Raw genomic sequence first — 18,512 nt, 5'->3', positions numbered from 1 at the left:
CCAGGTGTAGTTTTTAATCCAGTGTAGGGGACTTCCTGTTAGTGTGTGAGTGTGTTTGAGATGAACTAAAAATAACAAACCATGAAGTAATATGTTATTTATCTATAATAATGCAATAAACACGACCAGTTATTAAAACCGCTGCTGAAAAAGCAATGAGTGATGCATTCAGATCAAATGGAGCAGCTCCTGCAAGCTTGTTTGGCACCGATTAAGAGTAGTTTCAACTACTGTGCGCACACACACACACACACACACACACACACACACACACACACACACACACACAGCTTCAGGCTAGTTTATTATTTCTCATATTTGAATATTGTGCTTTATGGTTTCAGATTGCTGCATTGAAGTTAGGCTTCTGCTTTTATTGTGAAATCCTAAGCGGAACTTCGTACTTTTGATGATGCAAGCGGGAGTAATGTAAATGTAAAGTAACATTAATACCATGAAAATGAGGGAGTCGGTGCAGCAGGACGGGAGCGGGTTTCGTGCTGATGATGTGATCCAGGAGGAATGGCTATGCACTGGGCTGCTGGGATTAAACCCAATTGAATGTGATACACGCGCTTCTGCGAGTACAAGCATGTACTCCTGTCCCTCAGAAACTAATCTCTAATCCTAAATGTAGTCAGTTTCAACAGATGCTGACATAAAATTCCCTAAAAAATCAGAGTGAAAGAAAATTAAAAGCATTCGTGACCTGATATAGCTGAAAAAAAAGTTAAGACCGCACTAAGGTTGAGGATCAGAAACTCAGTGTGAGTAATGTGCAGTAAAGAAGGTGCTTTCACGTTAAAGTAGACATCAAATAGAGCGCTGCCTTGCCCACATTGTTTCAAGCTTCCCAGAAGCTCACCAGCAGAAATAGAGAGAAAACAGAGAAAGCAAAAAATCCCCTTCATTGTTTCACTGTATTGTCAGACTAGCTCCTTGGAACTGACGTGAGGGTTACTACAGTTCAGGTAGCTTTTCTAGAAAGAGACATAAGGACTCACTCTGAATACAAGAAAAGAGTAAAGAGAAGGCACACAGCAGCTTGTAGTACAGTCACAAATGCTGGTTTCCACAAATTTTGCTGCTTCAGTTTTTATGATAGCAATTTCCATGTACTCTAAAATGTTATGAAGAGTGATCAGATGAATTGCAAAATCCTTCTTTGCCATGAAAATGAACTTAATCTCAGAAATTCAATTCCCACTGCATTTCATCATTCAGCATTTCATGCCATAAAAGGACCTGCTGAGATCATTTCAATAATGTCCTCATCAACTCAGGTGAAAATGTTGACGAGCACAAGGCTGGAGATCATTATGTTATGCTGACTGAGTTAGAAAAGCAGACTGGGTGCATTAAAAGGAGGGTGATGCTTGAAATCGTTGTTCTTCCTATTAAACATGGTTACCTACAAGGAAACACATGTAGCCATCATTGCGTTGCATAAAAAGCGCTTCACAGGCAAGGATGCGGTTGCTACTAAGACTGCACCATTTATCAGATCATCAAGAACTTCAAGGAAAGAGGTTCAATTATTGTGAAGAAGGCTTCAGGGTGCCCAAGAAAGTCCAGCAAGCGCCAGGATGGTCGCCTAAAGATGATTCAGCTGCAGTATCAAAGTGCCACCAGTGCAGAGTTTGCTCAGGAATGGTGGCAGGCAGGTGTGAGTCCATTTGCACGTACAGTGAGGCGAAGACTTTTGACAGATGGCCTGGTGTCAAGAAGGGAAGCAAAAAAGCCACTTCTCTCCAAAAAAACCCATCAGGGATGAACTGATATTCTGCAAAAAGTACAGTGAGTGGACTGCTGAGGAGTGGGGTAAAGTGATTTTCTCTGATGAAGCCCCTTTATGATTGTTTGGGGCATCTGGAAAAAGGACTGTCCAGAGAAGAAAAGGTGAGCGCTACCATCAGTCCTGTCTCATGCCAACAGTAAAGCATCCTGAGACCGTTCATGTGTGGGGCTGCTTCTCATCCAAGGGAGTGGGCTCACTCACAATTCTGCCAAAAAACAGCCATGAATAAAGAATGGTACCAAAACATCCTCTGAAAGCAACTTCTTCCAACCATCCAAGAACAGTTTGATGTAGAACAATGCCTTTTCCAGTTTGCAGAGTGTTTGGTGCCTGAGATGCATCCTCCTGGCAACTGTGGAATTTGTAGCAGAGCCGAATTGAGCTCCAAATGGCTCCAAAGATAAAATATATCCGTGTGCACGCTCCTACATGCTGCAGCTTAAGGGAAGTGAGCTGACGTTTAAGGTCCTGCGTACATTTCTGCAGACACACGTACGCTGCTGGGGGACTTCCATGATGCACCGAGCATTTCACTTTCTCTGACCATGTGTTTATATAACACTCTGCATTTAATCATCAGTTATCTCTGGCTCTCTTCCACAGCATGTCTTTTGTCCTGTCTCCCTCCCTTCTGCAGGAGGCTTCTTCCTGTTAGATTGGGAAGATTTTCCTTCCCACTGCCAAAGCAGTGCTTGCGCATAGGGAGTGGTCAGATTGTTGGGGGTTTCCCTGAATTACTGTACAGTACGCTGTATGTTCTTTACCTTCCAATATTACGGGCCTGGAGATGACTGTTGTTGTGATTTTCACTAAATAAATAAAATAAAATTGAATTGAACCAAATTTTCCCTCTCATCTGAAAAGCTTCTGTCCCTGAAAGATGTGAAAAAAAGAAAGAAGTTGCACCCACAACACACGATAAAGACAAAATCATGATCACAAACAGAAGATTTTATTGATTTTAAACAAAAGGAAATCACACTGCGATACAGCTGGGTTAAAATATATATTTTTCATCTACAAAGCAAACCAGCTTGAAATTGACCCTCACTAGTGAGGAGTCTCTTCTTACAAACTTTTCCACGGAGGCCCTGAGAGGTCAAACGCACTGCAACTTTGGAAAACAAGGAAGTGAGACAATAACGTGACGGAGCAGCTGTGGAAGTGACAAACGGAGAGCAAACAGCTAATAGCACACATGTATCTACAATCTCACATCAATTATGTGATGATTGTGTTTCTACTTGTGGATGTTTCTCCAAGTTCCAGTGGATTTGATCTCTCTGGGCCATTGTAAATTTCACATTAAAATCCTAATAAAAGCCCTTCATCAAACCGTCTGCATGCATAGTTTAAAAGTAAAGAAAAATCATGTCTTCAGCTGCTCCCATTGGGATCCAAGTGCATCTACAGATAAAGTGCTGCAACTTTAAATTTGTCAGGTTTTTCTTGTAAACTGCTGCAGGCTCCTTCTTTCTAGTACCGGTACCTGCAGCAGGTGAAGGTCAGTCTAAAGAGGCACACAGCATTCACTCCACTCCACTGATTTTAAAGCTTAAGTTGCTGATTTTTTTCTCATAAAAATTTAAATCCTCTAATAAATTATGACATACTCTTACTTGGTAACCCTGTAGTAGCAGAATAGCCCATGAAGTCATGAAAGTGGCCTTTTTCAGGGCTATTACAGCTCTGATCTACTGACCCAGTGGACACATTTTACACATTAATGCACTAAAACAATGACTTTATAATTCAAGCGTATTTATTATACTGGGGGTCCTGAGTGGAAACTCATCGCTGGGTTTCTGTAACTGCCTGACAAAAACACAGAAAAACAAAGATATATAACGGACGCATATCGTTAATAAAATACTGCAGAGGCATCAACACAAAGTTTGAATCCAGCATGTGCAGAGAAACTTTTACACGCTGCTCTCCGGATTTCCTGTTTCCACATCAGCTGGTATTCGGACTTTCCTCTGCAGAGCGGAGTCTTGCATCATGGACACACCATTGTTTCTTCAGTGACAAGAGAATAACTATTTAAAACACGTCAGGTAACTGTGATGCATTTATATGCTGACACAATTAAAAGAATACCTTCTAGAGCGCACGAGGCACACCATGAGGCCTGCCAGCAGTAGGGCTGTCAGGATAACCATGACAGCAATCATGAAAGGAGGGATTTCAGTCAAGCAGGACTCCCCTAGTACCAAATCACAAAAACAGTTTCCTCAAAACACTTTTTCCTTTTTAGGCATTCCAGTTCTGTGATGCATGACTTTTGTTGTGCTGTAAGAATGAAAGTGAAAGACAGGCTGTCTGTGGTTTTGCAGCTGCAGCAATCTTACTCCAAGTAACAGAAGATGCGTGTGGTTGAAAATTTCCAGCATCTTAATCACTAATTCCTTTTAACTTTGATCTAAAAATCATACGTTATGCAGATTAAGACTTTTGTCCCACCTTTTCCATCAAACAGACCTTTTGCAGGGCAGGTAGCTGTGAAAGAAAGAGAGAAAAGTCATAAAAACCTCACATGATATGAAAAGGAGAAGAAAATATTCAGAACATTGCTTATGTGGGAGGAAGGTGACTAACTTGTGCAATTGGCTGTGTAATCTCGAACCGTCCCCTGTGGAAAATAAACAGACAATTAGATGTTGCCAGAAACATTCTCAGTTTATCTCTACATTTGTGGTTGTGATACTTCAGAGCATGTTTATCAGATTTCCACAGTGAGCGAACCCACTCCTAAACTAAGCCCCTGCGCCCTTACTGTTCTTCGAAAACACTTTGCCCACAAACCATGCAAGCACAGAAACTTCACCCTCACATCTTAGATTGTCTTTTATGCTCTAATGTACCTCTAAGACGACATGTCCTTCATAGACAACGTTTGGGTAGCAGCTTGAGGTGACGAGAGTGTCGCAGCTGCTACTTATCACCTGCTTCGCGTGGTCCAGGTGGTTTGCGAGGACACTTTTCTGAAGTCAGAAAATAAAAAGAAATTTTAAAAAACAGTTCATCACACAACAAAATCACATGTTCTTACAGATATATTTGAATAAAGCTTGACCTTAAATGTATGATAATAGTGTTAACCACATCTTAAAATGGGAAGCTGCTCTGAGTCGTCCTACTCACGTCTGCAGTGATCCAGGAGAACTCGAGCTTGGATCTGTTTGTATCCATGAAATCAACAAACTTCTGGATGTTGTATTTGGCTGTGCCACCACCGTGGGACACATTGCACATCAAGTCCTGTATGCTGGAGAGCTGAAGTCCACCTGTGGACAAAAATGTGCTTTTATTGTTATTTAATCTTTATATTTATGGTAAACACATACAAGCTAATAAGACTCAAAACAGCCATTAATGTCTTTATGCTTGTATGAAAAACAGACATTGTCCTAATCAGTGCATACAGCTGTACTGGAGTGACGAGCTCAGGTATACTGATATACCAAACTTGAAAAATAAACACACTCTGCAGATTAGAGGTAAGATAAAGCTTAAAAGCGGTGTTTTGGGTTCTTTAAGTATAGGAAATGCTCTCATGTGACAGTCTTTGTGCCACCTTCTTTTTTCTTCTCCAATAACTGTTAAAGTTTCAGTCAGGGCATTTTTGATACATTCTCACTTCCCTTGAAGACATACGGGATTGTCTGGACATGTTTCATATTAGGTCTGACAGCTGGTGATTCTAGACCAATAATCACTCGCTCAGATCTGAGTGTGTGGGGCCCACAGTAATCAGTCACAGCAATCAACTCCACTGACTTCATTACACGCTGTAGCAGACGTCTCCTCGGCCTTTGAATTGATTATCGATCAGGTAAACAGGAAGGAACACCACTAACGCTCACACCGCTCAAGTTCAAACAGTGAGAGCGATGCTTATCTTTGTGCCTGACTTCTGTAATAACACATGCTTGGTCAGCTTTAAATGAGCTGCAATGTCATATTCATAGCATAAATGTGCCACTTTGCTTTCTTCTTTTTCAACAAAAAAAAGTGAAGCAAAGACCCAAAAACAAAGCAACAGTGAAGCTGGGAGTGAAGGTGAGCTTTAAGTGCTTGAAGGAAAACTGAACTCATTCTAACATGGAAAACAAATAAAAGGCACAAATAAAACGATGAATGCAAAATACTCTGAAAACATGTTTTAAATGAGTGCAGAAACAACGCAACGCAGCAGACTCACTCAGATTATTCACACTGAAAGTCTTTTGTTCTTTACTCACTTGAAAGCATCGCTGCCGGTGTCTCGCAGTCTTCACAGTCCTTCTGTCTTGAAACAAACTGCAGATTTCTTTTGAAAGCTCCACACAGAGACCACACCTTTAATTCATCGCAGGGCCCCGCATCTTGCCCTTCACTCCTCCACCTACTTCCTCCAACTCTTTGGGGGAAGACCGAGGCATTTCTCAGCCACAGGTTACACATCATAACACACCAGAAAAAGGATATTGCAGGGAGTCACATAACAAAATTCAGCCGCCAAAACAATAAAAAGAAATGAGAAAAAATAGGAAGAAAGTTTTTGGGTAGCTTAAAAAATGAAAGATGAGCAGTGCTCCTTGCTTCAAAGTCACGCTCCAACCTCCGGTTTGTGGAGAAGTTCATAATGAACCAAAGCACACCTCAAAGACCAAAAATGACTTTAAAGTCATCTCACATCAGCCACACAGAGAGAATCAAGAAGTCCTTTGGAGAAAAATTATCATAAACCACATGGTTTATGCTATGCACACACTGTTGTGATTTGGTTGACCTTTGACCCAAACACAAGGAAAGAGGAAACCAAAGAAACAGACTCAGAGCCAAAATTATGGTTTCAGATTTTAAATATAAACATTTTGCAATGTCATTCTGCAAATAATAAAAAACAGAAATGTTTATTGCAACACTTTAGATTTCAGGAATGTTTCGTTTGTGCACGAATACAAACCGAGTGAGAAAAAAAATCCCCTTCAGCACGACCAGACAACGTGTCAGGGCTGGAAACCATCTCACGCTTAACCCACGACGCTGTTACTTAACTTGACCTCATTCTTCTTCTTTATTTTCTTTGTTTTTATTAATCACTACATATATCTATAACATTTTTTTTAACATCTATCCATCTCGAGCTGTTTCATTATACCACTATGAGGATTAAAACCACTTTGATTACAGCAGCTGACAGACCGTTTTGGTTTGGTTTGTTTTGTTCTGAGACTGCAAATTCTTTGAACGCTCCAGGAAATCTCTAAATTCTTCTTCCACCGCAATGCACACCAGTCACGTAAGGTCACACGGTTGTGGCCTAGTTACCTCAACGTGAGGATGACTGTATGCGCAAACATCCACATTATTCATTAGCAGGCATGCTCTGCCAGACGTCTGCTTCATCCCTATTGGCTGACACTACTCACACCACATCCATGCGTGTTCTGTATACTAGTAATGTTACATAAGCTGCTGTCTGACCTGCAGTAACCTCACAGAAAGGGAAACACGGTGACATCACCATGTTATGGAGTAGCATGTGTGAAAGTCAATGTTTTGGGTCAAACAGTTTGTGTCTGTGGCTGAATATAAGCTAAAGATAAATACTGTATATAAACAAGTAACGAGTTTGGAGTGTCGCTGCAGGTTCATGTGCAGGGAAACTCCCACCAGTGCGGTGTACATTTTAGGACATCGTCATGTCTCAAGAAAAAAGTTGTCAGGTGTCAGACAAAAAAACTTCCTGACAACTGAGACCTGACAATTTTTTGTCTGATACTTGACAAATTTTTTTCTTGAGAACTGAGACATGACATTTTTTTGTCTGATACCTGACAACTTTTTTCTTGAGACCTGACGATGTCCTAAAATGTACACCGTACACCAGTGATTTTTCTTGCAGTAAATTAGAAAAGCCCCTCTGCCGACTTCCTTCCTGTTATATACACACAGAGTAAATATGCTGTTGGAGTTACACGGCCACCCGCAGCACCAGCATGCATTCTGGACTTTATAACTACATTTTTAAATTTTACATCACCAAAAAATGAAGGAGAACGTTTAAGGACTCCTCTGTAGCTTCATCAAAAAGCCCCCACCCCACCCCAGAACAAGACTCGTGACTGTCAGTGCTTAAATGTGCAGAGGCATCGTGTTCTGAAGTGGCAGCAGCACAAACATGACCAATCATTTCCTTGTGCATGTGTCAACCCACCTACTCAGCTTCAGTTGGCTCAGAACATATCACCAGATAGAAGACCCAAAAAAAGCCCCTGTAGGAAAAACAGGAAGAAAGAAAAAACAAACTAAAACCAAGCATGAGCTGCAAAAATCACAATGAGCTCATGAGTCTGGGCAGAAGCTTTTAATGACTGAAAAAGAAACAGTAATACAACAGATAGAGAAACAAATGTTTGATTGACAGCATAAAATATACACTTCATAAGGACAGAGTAAAGAGAAGGACACATGACGAGTAGTTTAAGATCACAATGTTCATCTTTATAAGTTAGATAATAATAAAAATAATATATTTATATATAAATAATATAGTTTCATATTATAAAATATCAGTAGCATATAGATATTCATATTCATCTTTATATTATTATATGTTATATATACTATGTGCTGTAATGCTATAGGACACTGAAAGTGCACGCCCTGGTGCTGCATTACGAGTCTCTGAGCTTCCACAGCTGGTTTACACAAGGGGGAGGGGGGGGGGGATTAATGTATTAATGCTTTTTGGCTCCTCAAAGTGCACTCGCTGGTGCAGCAAAGAGTCTGAGAGCTTCCACAGCCCAGAGAACTTTTCACCTGTGCACCAATCCCTCACAGCTAACCGGCAAGTGGAATAAAATCAACAATGGGATCGAGGCCGTAACCGGATACAGTTACAGTAACACTAATCAGTGAGCTGGGGTTCAGCTTTGGCAAGTATAGTGCAAAACAGGAGGGTTCGACTCCACTAAACAGCTACCCTGAGGTACCCCTGAGCAAGGTACTGTCCCTACACGCTGCTCCCCGTGGCTGCCCACTGCTTCACTGAGTGAATGGGTTAAACGCAGAGAGGAATTTTCCCACGGGGATCAATAGATTATTATTATTATTATTATTATTATTATTAAGTAATGCTTAAAATAAAAGGTCACACATGACTTAGAGTTTAGCACCTCAAGTCTCCAGCATCCAGTCACATAAGTGTCAATCTGTCACTCATTACCACCACTGTGCTGTCATTAACTGTGCCAAAATACGAACAAAGAGAAACTGAAAATGAGTCCAGAGGAAGTGTCTACACTCCCACTGCGTCTACACTTACTGTGTAGATGCAGTGGGAAACTACAGAAAGCATCCACTCACAGGTGGAGATTAACCTTTTCATGCACTTTCTACTTTAAAGTGAAAAAAGGGGAAAGATCATCGTTTCAGATCTGTTCTTTCTACACAATTTCTGGCTTTGCTGCTTCTTTCTTCGCGACGGTGTAGAGTCCTCTGGTTTGCCCACAGCGGCATCTCCTGCCAATGAAAACAGAGCAGCAGTTATGAACACACCAGATGAGGACACAGCATGTCATTGTATGATTTATATACGGGGAGAAGATTACCTGAGATTTTCATTTCTGCAGCACAGGAAGCACATGATGCATACAAGCACTATCACTATCACTATGACAATGACAGGGATGATCCAGTGATGAGAGTTCCCTGAGAAGGAAAACAGATTTAATAATATTTAATATTGCATTAAAGGCCAAATAAATTATTCAAAGCTAATAAAAACAGTCACGTTCTCAGAGTTTATTACCTCTCTTAAATAACCTGAATGGGACGTCACACAGCATGCAGCCCAATGCTGATAAACAGTGTTATTTAAAGATGATGTCATAAATAAATAGAGCGGGTAAAAAGTACTAATGTAACAAAGTTTGATCTCTCCACTGTAACTGGTGTTACAGATATGTGTTATCTAATAATGAGGCCATTTCCTGTTCATCACGTGTGAAAACATGCAGACACTGCCAAACATTCCTGTGATTTAATCACGTTTCATTTCAGTTTCGTCTCTTTTAGTGACACAAAGACACAGTGACATAAATACTGACTGTTTTTTTCACCTTGGTCTCCGGGCAAAGCTTTGGGAGGGCAGACGGCTGCAAAAGAACACAAGAAATCCATATTTCACTTCAAAATTGATGAAAACAAAAACCTGACACAATGTGAGGACGGGGAAGCGATACTCACTGGTGCAATTGGCCGTGTAGTCGAGAGGTTTCCCCTACGGAAAACAAAAAGAGACAGTGATTAGGATGAAGTACTGCTTACAGGATTGTTTTCCCTGCATATTTATTTTGCGATTAGCAGATTTGCAGAGTAAACTCAACCTCTCCTGAGCAAACAGCACTATTCACACTACAACACGTCCGATAACACAGGCAAGTTTTTTCCCTCCAGTGTGCAATAAAGTTTTTTCTCAGATTTGGAGGGTTGTACCTTGGAGTTGATGTGTCCTTCACAGAAAAGGTTTTCGATGCAAGTTCTGACAGTGAGAGCGTTGAAGCTGCGACTTATCACCACAGCAATTTGACCGACGTGGTTGGCGAGGACGTATTTCTAAAGTCAGCAAATGAAAACAAATAAAAATGATCAGCCTGTCATGCGACAAAATCCCGAATAAATACAAATTACATGGAACCCTTTAAAGTTTATGATATATATAAGAGAACATATATGTGAGAGGTCACTCACGGAGACGTTAAACCACGAGAACTCGGGCTTTTGCACATCCTTGTCAGAAAACCCGATCTGGAGGGCGTACGTGGTCGTGCCACCATCATGGGAGACGGTGCACTTCACTGGCTGCCCGCTCAAAGCCTGCACGAACACACCTGGGAACAGAAAGATGGGGTTTCTTTATTCTGACCAATTACAGTGAGGTTTATAAATAAATGCAAACGTTATTAAGCATGTTGTACATTTAAATATAACCGTCGGGGCAAAGAGTGTGCTCAGGTGAGACAGTTACATGTAACTGATTTATATCAAATAAAGAAACACTATGCGTTTTTGCATAATCCATACAACAGTGTACTGAGTGCAGTTTGCATAAAGTTTGGAAGTTTATATTTGTGGTCTGAGGCCAGAGTTATTGTTATGAAGCTGTTTTTTTAGCTGATGCCAAAGACGAGCTCTCTGCTGAGCTTAAATAACAACAATTAACAGATTAACTACATCCTGTGGAGATGAATGACCCATTTTTAAACCTGAGTGAATCAATTTTAGTTTACTTTTAGCTTTGGTCAGCTTACAGCGTGTTAGTCATTCTGATCCTTGTGAGTCCCTTCTTTGTGTATTTGTGAGGCGTGTTAACATTTGTAAACATTGTCTCGGTGTGGGAGGAGGGGCAGCTGATAAACGCAGTCGCATAAAGAAGGTCACTTGGTCGCTATAACAGTAATAACTCAGAGTGTTTGGGGAAACCTGGACTCTGTACAAAGCTACAGTTCTTTAAAATCTTTTTTTTTTAAATCACTGACAAAGTCAAATAACCGGATGTTCAAGTTTTGGAACAGAAAGCCCGCGGGGGAGTGTCATGTCTAGGAAATGATGTAATATGGCCTGATCTTATGACTCATCTGGCTCGTGACTCGTGTTGGTTTTCTGTTGTCAAACAAGCGCACGCACACATACACACGTGTGTGAGTGAGTGAGTGAGAGAGAGTGTGTGTGTGTGTGTGTGTGTGTGTGTGTGTGTGTGTGTGTGTATAGACCTTTAAACCAACCTGAACCAAACCGTAAAAATCTGAACTAAACCTCCTCTGCTACACTAAACTAAACTTCCTCTAAAGAAAAACAGATAATCGTCAGTTTAGGACGCGACGATGAATCCAGCCACAGACGACACGTGGAAATAACTGCAGTGCCGATTACACAACAGGAAACACGTTAGTGTCACCTTCCCGAGGTTGTTAGTAAACCAAGATCGGATCACTGCTCGAGTAAATTTAAGTAAAGACAGTGAAAGCTGTCGAAGGCTGACTGGATACTGAGTGACGCAATCTCACCCTCGGCGTGCTCCTCTCACAATCACACGGACATTCACCACATAAAAATGCTTTCCCCTTTGTCATACAGAGAACACACGCTCTGCTTCCAGGAAGCTTTTTTAAAAGTTCTTTAACACAAAACTCACTCAGCAGCAGCGCAGCGCTCAGCCTCCACGCTCCAGCCATCGCTCTGGTGACTAAATGCTCAACTTCTTGAGCTCCTGTCTTTGTTCTCATACAGGCTTGTCTACCAAAACTCCCCCTCAAAAAAACGCTCAATGCCGCGCCTTCAAAATAAAATGTGCTGAGAGTTATATGATTGAAAACACATGAAAGGGAAGACTCACTGCAAACTAACACATACTGATCTCTGATCAGCTTCATCCCAGATGGGGATGCACTCATTCACAGCTCAAAGGGAGTCACTGAAAGGTTAGACGAGCATAAAAATGACGTGAATCACATGGAAACACATTCACTTAAATCTTTTAATAAGTTCTGCTGAAAATCGACTCGACAAGCCCAAGGCCTGTTGCCTTTAGTGATCATGACTGATTAGATCTTTGCCAGCATAATACGGATTGTTTGGCAGCTCTCACTGGAACCACTGATACTCAGACCAATGAGTATTGGTCAATGTGTGGAGTCATCGGTCTTCCACACTGGAGAGTTTCACATGATCATGGACTGCGAGGGTCGCGACCATAAAAAGCACCTGCTTCAAAATCAACATGTGCAGCAGCCCACATGGACGAGCCAAATGCAGTCTCAGGAAGAGTTTTAAAGACGGAGCTCTTTGGCATCAATGACGCGTGGTATGTTTGGGCGAGTTAAGATTCGGTTTTCAAAGCTAAGAACACTGAACCAGCTGTCGAGCATCAGAAGCTGTTCTTCTGCAGTGGTGCTGGCACATTACACAAAGAGGAGCAGGACTACCTTCAAATTCTCTGAGACAGTTGAAACTTGGACATGATGGGGTGTTCCAACAGGATACATTAAACCTGGTTTTGGAATAACTAAAAAGGCTAACGCTAAAGCCACGACCTTATTTAAAATCTGAAGTCGGGTCCGTGCCAGGAAACTAACCAATTTTAATTACCTCCACCTTTTCTGCGGAGACTAGTGGTTAAATATCCAACCAGAATTATGCCAGAAGCACCAGTTTAGCTCACCGGGATGAGCAGGCCTTTGTCGCATGTCTTCCCCTCACCCTCCCTCCACTTTCCTGTCAGTCTTCACTGTTACTATCTAATAAAACCAGAAAAAAGCCCCCCCCCCCAAAAAAAAGCACTTTGCCAGAAGCATGTTGATGGATACTAAAAGGCATCTGGTCAAGATACAACTTGTTAAGTTACATTTAACCATATATTAAAGGTGTGTATGTCTACACTTGAGTCTATTGAAACCTAATGTTGTTAAAGGCTGTACAATCATTTCACCAATCAGTTCAAAGAAATCATTAAAACTCACAAATTATCATGACATTCATTGACATTACATCCATGCCGGATGGATGTAAACTCTTGACCGTCTCCATTACCATCACCAAAACACCCAATCAAGGATTTTTCCTTTGGAGATGGCACACTGACCGTGCACTCAGCCACAGTTTCTTCCTTTAATTTGTCACCTGTCATCAGTAAAGTCTTTAAATCTTAGTATATTTCTAATTATTCAAAAATATATGTGACTGGATTCAGATGTGCTGGACTGAGTTAAAGATGAGCTTTAAGGTTTGTAAACAGTCAAAACTTTGAAGTGGGAGTTTGATTATTGATGTTGCTGCTAAACCTGTTGAGCAACCACTCATACTGAGCCAGCAAAAAGTGCCTGCTTTATCATTCCTCTCAGTAGCCTTTTAATAACACATTTTACAGTTAATGTCTTTAATGTGTGATTTTATTTTGAAAAAAATAAAACAGGAAGGATAATGAAAAAAAGTCATATTAATGACCTGATGCAACCGCTGCGTAGGGTGGCGAAATCATTCGCTCGTTTCGTCATCACGAAACGTGACGACTTCACCCAGACTGCTTTATTTTAAAAGTGACAAATGAAAGCACCATTAAACAAGTTTTATCAGCAGCTGATATTTACAGACCCGGTGTAACCATCAGTTTCACTGCATGGCAATAAATGATGTTTAGTTATGTTTAATCTCCAGTAATCTATCTACATTAACCACACAGGTGCACAGTGCTGATAGGGAGTAGGTGAGGATAGTTTTGTTTGTTTGTTTATTTTTAACACTGTATGTTTAAATAAAATAAATGTCATTACAATATATAAAGCATTCAAAGTCAGCTTTTTTAATTCATGAAAAGGGTGATGTATTGTGAACACACTGACCCATTTTCAGCCTTTTCAACCATGTTCACTTAAATCATTCCTGAATAGAATAAAGTCAAGTTTTCAGGGAGGAAGCTGGTGAAGCAGGAAGGGAACAGTGAAGAGTTTGTGAACTGTTTGGTACAGAAGAAGGGTCTTCCATGAGAAATATGTGTGTCAAGTATAAAAGGAGTCAACATAATAGAGCAAAACAAGACTAACTGGTTGTGCGCACCTTGGGAGTAATAACTGCAATCAAATATTTACTGATAACTGTCAGTGAGTCTTTCACATCACTGTGGAGGAAATTTGGTTCACGCTTCTTTGCAGGATTGTTTTAACTCAGGTCCACTGGAGGGTTTTCCAGCATGAACGACCTTTTTAAGGTCATAAACAGGTCTTAAACATACCGTGAGACCTGTGTCCTTAAAAATGTCTAGATTGGATTTTTTTTTTTTTTTTAAAGTGTGAGGTTGAAATTTGGAAAAAGGTACACTGGACGTCTCCCAGATGGCCACAGTTCACCCCACAGTACTTGGCTGAACGCATGACCGAAGCACGTTGGTGAGTCGGGCTATGGAGAGCACCTGAGAGGAGACATTTAAAGCATGTTGGATTATACAGTGCTGGTCTAATTGGACTGTTCAGAAATGCCAGGAGAGACTTCTGTCTACAGGAGAGCTGCTGGATCCACAGCCAGGCTGCTGATGTGCTCATTTCTAATCTCGTCCATCCCGGTTTCTCCCAAAGAAAATAATCTTCAGCTCAGCCTCCTGTCTCCAAACCAAACACCACAGCAGGTCTCACTGCCATCTTGTAAACTCTCCTTTTCATGCCTGCTGCTATCCTTCTGTCACACATTACCTCTGACAATCGTCTCCACCTGCTCCACCCATCCTGCACTGTCTGTTGCTTTGGATGGTTGACACCAGATACTGAAACTATTCTACTTAATAAAGAGAGACAGAGCTTCTATTTTTATCACTTTCATCAAATTTAGGAGTACATATACACTAAGTTTATTGTTAATTAATAAGAAAACTCCAGACGATTCCATTCTGAGCTGAAGAACCCCAGGAAGTGAACCCCAGGAAGGCCGCCGGACCAGATGGGGTAACCGCAAAGGTCCTAAAAGAGTGTGCAGACCAGCTGGCTGGGGTCTTCACTAAGATCTTCAACACTTCACTGTCCCAGTCCTGCATCCCGCCGTGCCTAAAGTCAGCCACAATTGTCCCACTGCCAAAGCGTACTAACATTAGCAGCCTCAACGACTACCGACCAGTTGCTCTAACACCTGTTATAATGAAGTGCTTCGAGAAACTGGTCCGACGTCACATCATGTCCTGCTTGCCACCCACACTCGACCCGCTCCAGTTTGCATACAGAGCTAACAGATCAACTGAAGATGCCATCGCTACAACGCTCCACACCACCATCTCTCACCTGGAAGTGCAGGGCCATTACGCCAGGCTGCTCTTTGTTGACTTTAGCTCTGCTTTCAATACGATACTCCCGGACAGACTAATAGTTAAACTGCTGGAAATTGGACTTCCTTCTACCACCTGCCGCTGGATCAGAGACTTCCTCTCAGACCGTGTACAGAGAGTTAGAGTGGGGCCTCATCTTTCCTCAGCCCTCAGCCTCAACACCGGCTCTCCACAAGGCTGTGTACTGAGTCCCCTACTGTACACTCTGTACACACATGACTGTGTTAGTTCCCACCCAGACAACACAGTCATCAAGTTTGCAGATGATACCACCGTGGTGGGGCTCATCTCAGGGGGAGATGAGACGGCGTACAGAGCTGAAGTTCAGAGGCTGTCAGATTGGTGTGCAGCTAACAACCTGGACCTCAATACCACCAAGACAAAAGAACTGGTAGTTGACTTCAGAAGGAGGAAGTCCGAGCTGCAGCCTGTCAGCATCAACGGGGAGTGCGTGGAAAGGGTCTCCAGTTTCAAGTTTCTGGGTGTGCACATAGACACAGACCTCCAATGGAGCTCTAACACCTCTGCGGTCTTAAAGAAGGCCCAACAGCGTCTCCACTTTCTGAGAATCCTCAGAAAAATGGACCTGAAGAAGGAGCTGCTGACCATCTTCTACCGCTGCTCCATTGAAAGTGTGCTGACATATTGCATCGGTGTGTGGTTCTCCAGCTGCACCACAGCACACAGAAAGGCACTCCAGAGGGTCATCAACATGGCCCAAAAAATCATTGGACATCCTCTTCCCTCCCTGAAGGACCTGTACAGCACTCGCTGTCTCAAGAGGGCACGCAGCATCCTACGGGACTGCACACACCCAGGACACCGAGTGTTTAAGCTGCTGCCGTCTGGCAGGAGGTTCAGGCTGCTGAGGTCCCGAACAAATAGACTCAAGGACAGCTTTTACAACAGGGCAATAGCCCTGATCAATGCAAATAGCTGACCTGACTGGATACCTCCCTGGACTTTTTTAGGGGGGAGGTAACAATGTTTAAAACAATAACAATAATATTTATATTTATAACAAGGTGCAATAATAATTAATGTGCAATAATAACAGTGTGCATAACACATACACTTATTCTTCTTTTTTATACTAAGTTAATATACTGTGTTGTGTTGTTTGTTGCGCTGTGATGTGTCATATCGTGTCGTGTTGTGTTATATGTAGTGCCGACGTAGGACAGTTTTTCCAATTTCATTGTACTACTGTACTATGTATGACTGTGCAATGACAATAAAGAGTTATCTTATCTTATCTTAAGAAGCTTCTGATAGGTTAGTAGAGTCCATGTGAGTAAATTGGTGGCACACCTGTGGATGCATATAAGGCAAAACACAGAGCCTGTTTCTTTGACATGGGAACATCAGACGACAGACGACATTGCAGACGACACAGCCATCATGGGGTGTATCTGGGATGATCAGGAAGAGGAGTACAGAAGTCTGGTGAGGAACTTTGTCGCATGGAGTCACACAAACCACCTGCAACTCAACACCTCAAAGACTAAGGAACTGGTTGTGGACTTTGGGAGGTCCAGAGCAGGTCCACTGCCGGTTCAGATAGAGGGGGAGGAGGTGGAGGTGGTCAACAAGTACAAGTACCTCGGGCTGTGGGTGGACAACAAACTGGACTGGTCATGCAACACAGAGCACCTGTATAAAAAAGCCCAAAGCCGACTGTACTTCCTCAGGAGGCTGAGGTCTTTTAACATCTGCAGGAAGCTCCTGAGGATGTTTTACCAGTCGGTGGTTGCTGGAGTACTTTTCTATGCTGTGGTGTGCTGGGGGAGCAGCACAGCAAAGAAGGACTCCAGCAAAGCCGACTGTACTTCCTCAGGAGGCTGAGGTCTTTTAACATCTGCAGGAAGCTCCTGAGGATGTTTTACCAGTCGGTGGTTGCTGGAGTACTTTTCTATGCTGTGGTGTGCTGGGGGAGCAGCACAGCAAAGAAGGACTCCAGCAAAGCCGACTGTACTTCCTCAGGAGGCTGAGGTCTTTTAACATCTGCAGGAAGCTCCTGAGGATGTTTTACCAGTCGGTGGTTGCTGGAGTACTTTTCTATGCTGTGGTGTGCTGGGGGAGCAGCACAGCAAAGAAGGACTCATCCAGGCTGGAAAAACTGATCAGGAAGGCTGGCTCTGTGGTCGGCATGAAGCTGGACACTCTGGTGACAGTGGCAGAGAAAAGGACACTAAAGAAACTGCTGGACATTATGGACAATGCTGGGCATCCTCTGCACACGGCCATAAACAACCAGAAGAGCCTGTTCAGTGACAGGTTGCTTCTCCCCAAGACAAGAACCAACAGACTTAAAAACTCCTTTGTCCCACACGCCATCAGACTGTTTAACTCCTCTCTGGAGGGGAGAGGGAGGGGAAACAGGAGGACAAAGGAGGGGGGAACAACTAAGCTGTAGTGCCTCTTCACCTCACTGTGCAATTACCTTTGTGCAATACTTTTTGTTAATAGTCAACGGTGCAATAGACTCCATACTTGAAATGTGCAATCCACTTGTATTTTTATTTTTATTTTATTCCTATTTATTCTATTTATCCCCTTTGTATATTTTTATCTATATATGTCTTTGTATTTATGTGTGTGTGTGTGTGTGTGTGTATATATATATATATATAATATTCTGTAACTCTATAACTTCTGTCGGTGCTGTGCTTATTTGGAACCGAATTTCCCAGAGGAACCCACCCGAGGGATTAATAAAGTTTTATCTTATCTTATCTTATCTTATCTTATCTTATCTTATCTTATCAAGAGATGTCAACCAAAACACCAGGAAAAGAATTGTGGAGCTCCATAAGTGTGGCTCAGTTTTGAATACAATTTGGTGCCATTTACAATTAA

At 42.1% G+C, this 18,512-nt stretch overlaps 2 protein-coding genes across 5 annotated transcripts in view; both read right to left on the bottom strand.

Moving 5' to 3' along the window:
* Positions 1-2,728: 2,728 nt before the first annotated feature.
* Positions 2,729-8,028, bottom strand: LOC146365506 (uncharacterized). Of its 2 annotated transcripts, none has more exons than XM_084914771.1 (7): positions 6,043-8,028; positions 4,943-5,085; positions 4,663-4,782; positions 4,397-4,430; positions 4,262-4,297; positions 3,899-4,004; positions 2,729-3,817 (listed from the first exon to the last, which is right to left on the bottom strand). In XM_084914771.1, the coding sequence occupies exons 1-7, from the start codon at positions 6,245-6,247 to the stop codon at positions 3,721-3,723; spliced, it is 741 nt and encodes a 246-aa protein (XP_084770897.1). In that variant the 5' UTR covers positions 6,248-8,028; the 3' UTR covers positions 2,729-3,720. The 2 variants fall into 2 exon arrangements, with proteins under 2 accessions (XP_084770897.1, XP_084770900.1); XM_084914774.1 differs by having other exon boundaries at positions 4,280-4,297.
* A 110-nt stretch (positions 8,029-8,138) lies between these two features.
* LOC146365505 (uncharacterized) overlaps positions 8,139-18,512 on the bottom strand; it is a 14,158-nt gene continuing 3,784 nt past the window's right edge. The window contains exons 1-7 of one of the 3 annotated variants that reach the window (XM_084914768.1): positions 11,985-13,077; positions 10,541-10,680; positions 10,286-10,405; positions 10,037-10,070; positions 9,898-9,945; positions 9,400-9,499; positions 8,139-9,310 (exon numbers count right to left, since the gene is read on the bottom strand). In XM_084914768.1, the coding sequence (XP_084770894.1) occupies positions 9,235-9,310; positions 9,400-9,499; positions 9,898-9,945; positions 10,037-10,070; positions 10,286-10,405; positions 10,541-10,680; positions 11,985-12,243 (777 nt within the window). In that variant the 5' untranslated portion in view covers positions 12,244-13,077 and the 3' untranslated portion in view covers positions 8,139-9,234. Of the gene's footprint in view, positions 9,311-9,399; positions 9,500-9,897; positions 9,946-10,036; positions 10,071-10,285; positions 10,406-10,540; positions 10,681-11,984; positions 13,078-18,512 lie in introns of those variants that run through there. The other 2 variants (XM_084914769.1, XM_084914770.1) reach the window with 2 other exon arrangements.

This window comes from Perissodus microlepis, chromosome 19, assembly GCF_051167445.1.
Source record: "Perissodus microlepis isolate ML-2025 ecotype Zambia chromosome 19, ASM5116744v1, whole genome shotgun sequence".
Lineage (NCBI taxonomy): Eukaryota > Metazoa > Chordata > Actinopteri > Cichliformes > Cichlidae > Perissodus > Perissodus microlepis.
Note: the sequence above shows the minus strand (reverse complement) of the source record. Positions and strands in the feature narration are given on the sequence as shown.

Bases quoted from the DNA above. Each gene is read 5' to 3' on its own strand.
- LOC146365506 (XM_084914771.1), bottom strand. From the start codon at position 6,247: ATGATGTGTAACCTGTGGCTGAGAAATGCCTCGGTCTTCCCCCAAAGA. The intron at 5,086-6,042 runs GTGAGTAAAGAA...TTTTGTCCACAG, and splicing joins ACCGGCAGCGATGCTTTCAA to GTGGACTTCAGCTCTCCAGC. The intron at 3,818-3,898 runs GTATTCTTTTAA...TTGTCACTGAAG, and splicing joins TGCCTCGTGCGCTCTAGAAG to AAACAATGGTGTGTCCATGA.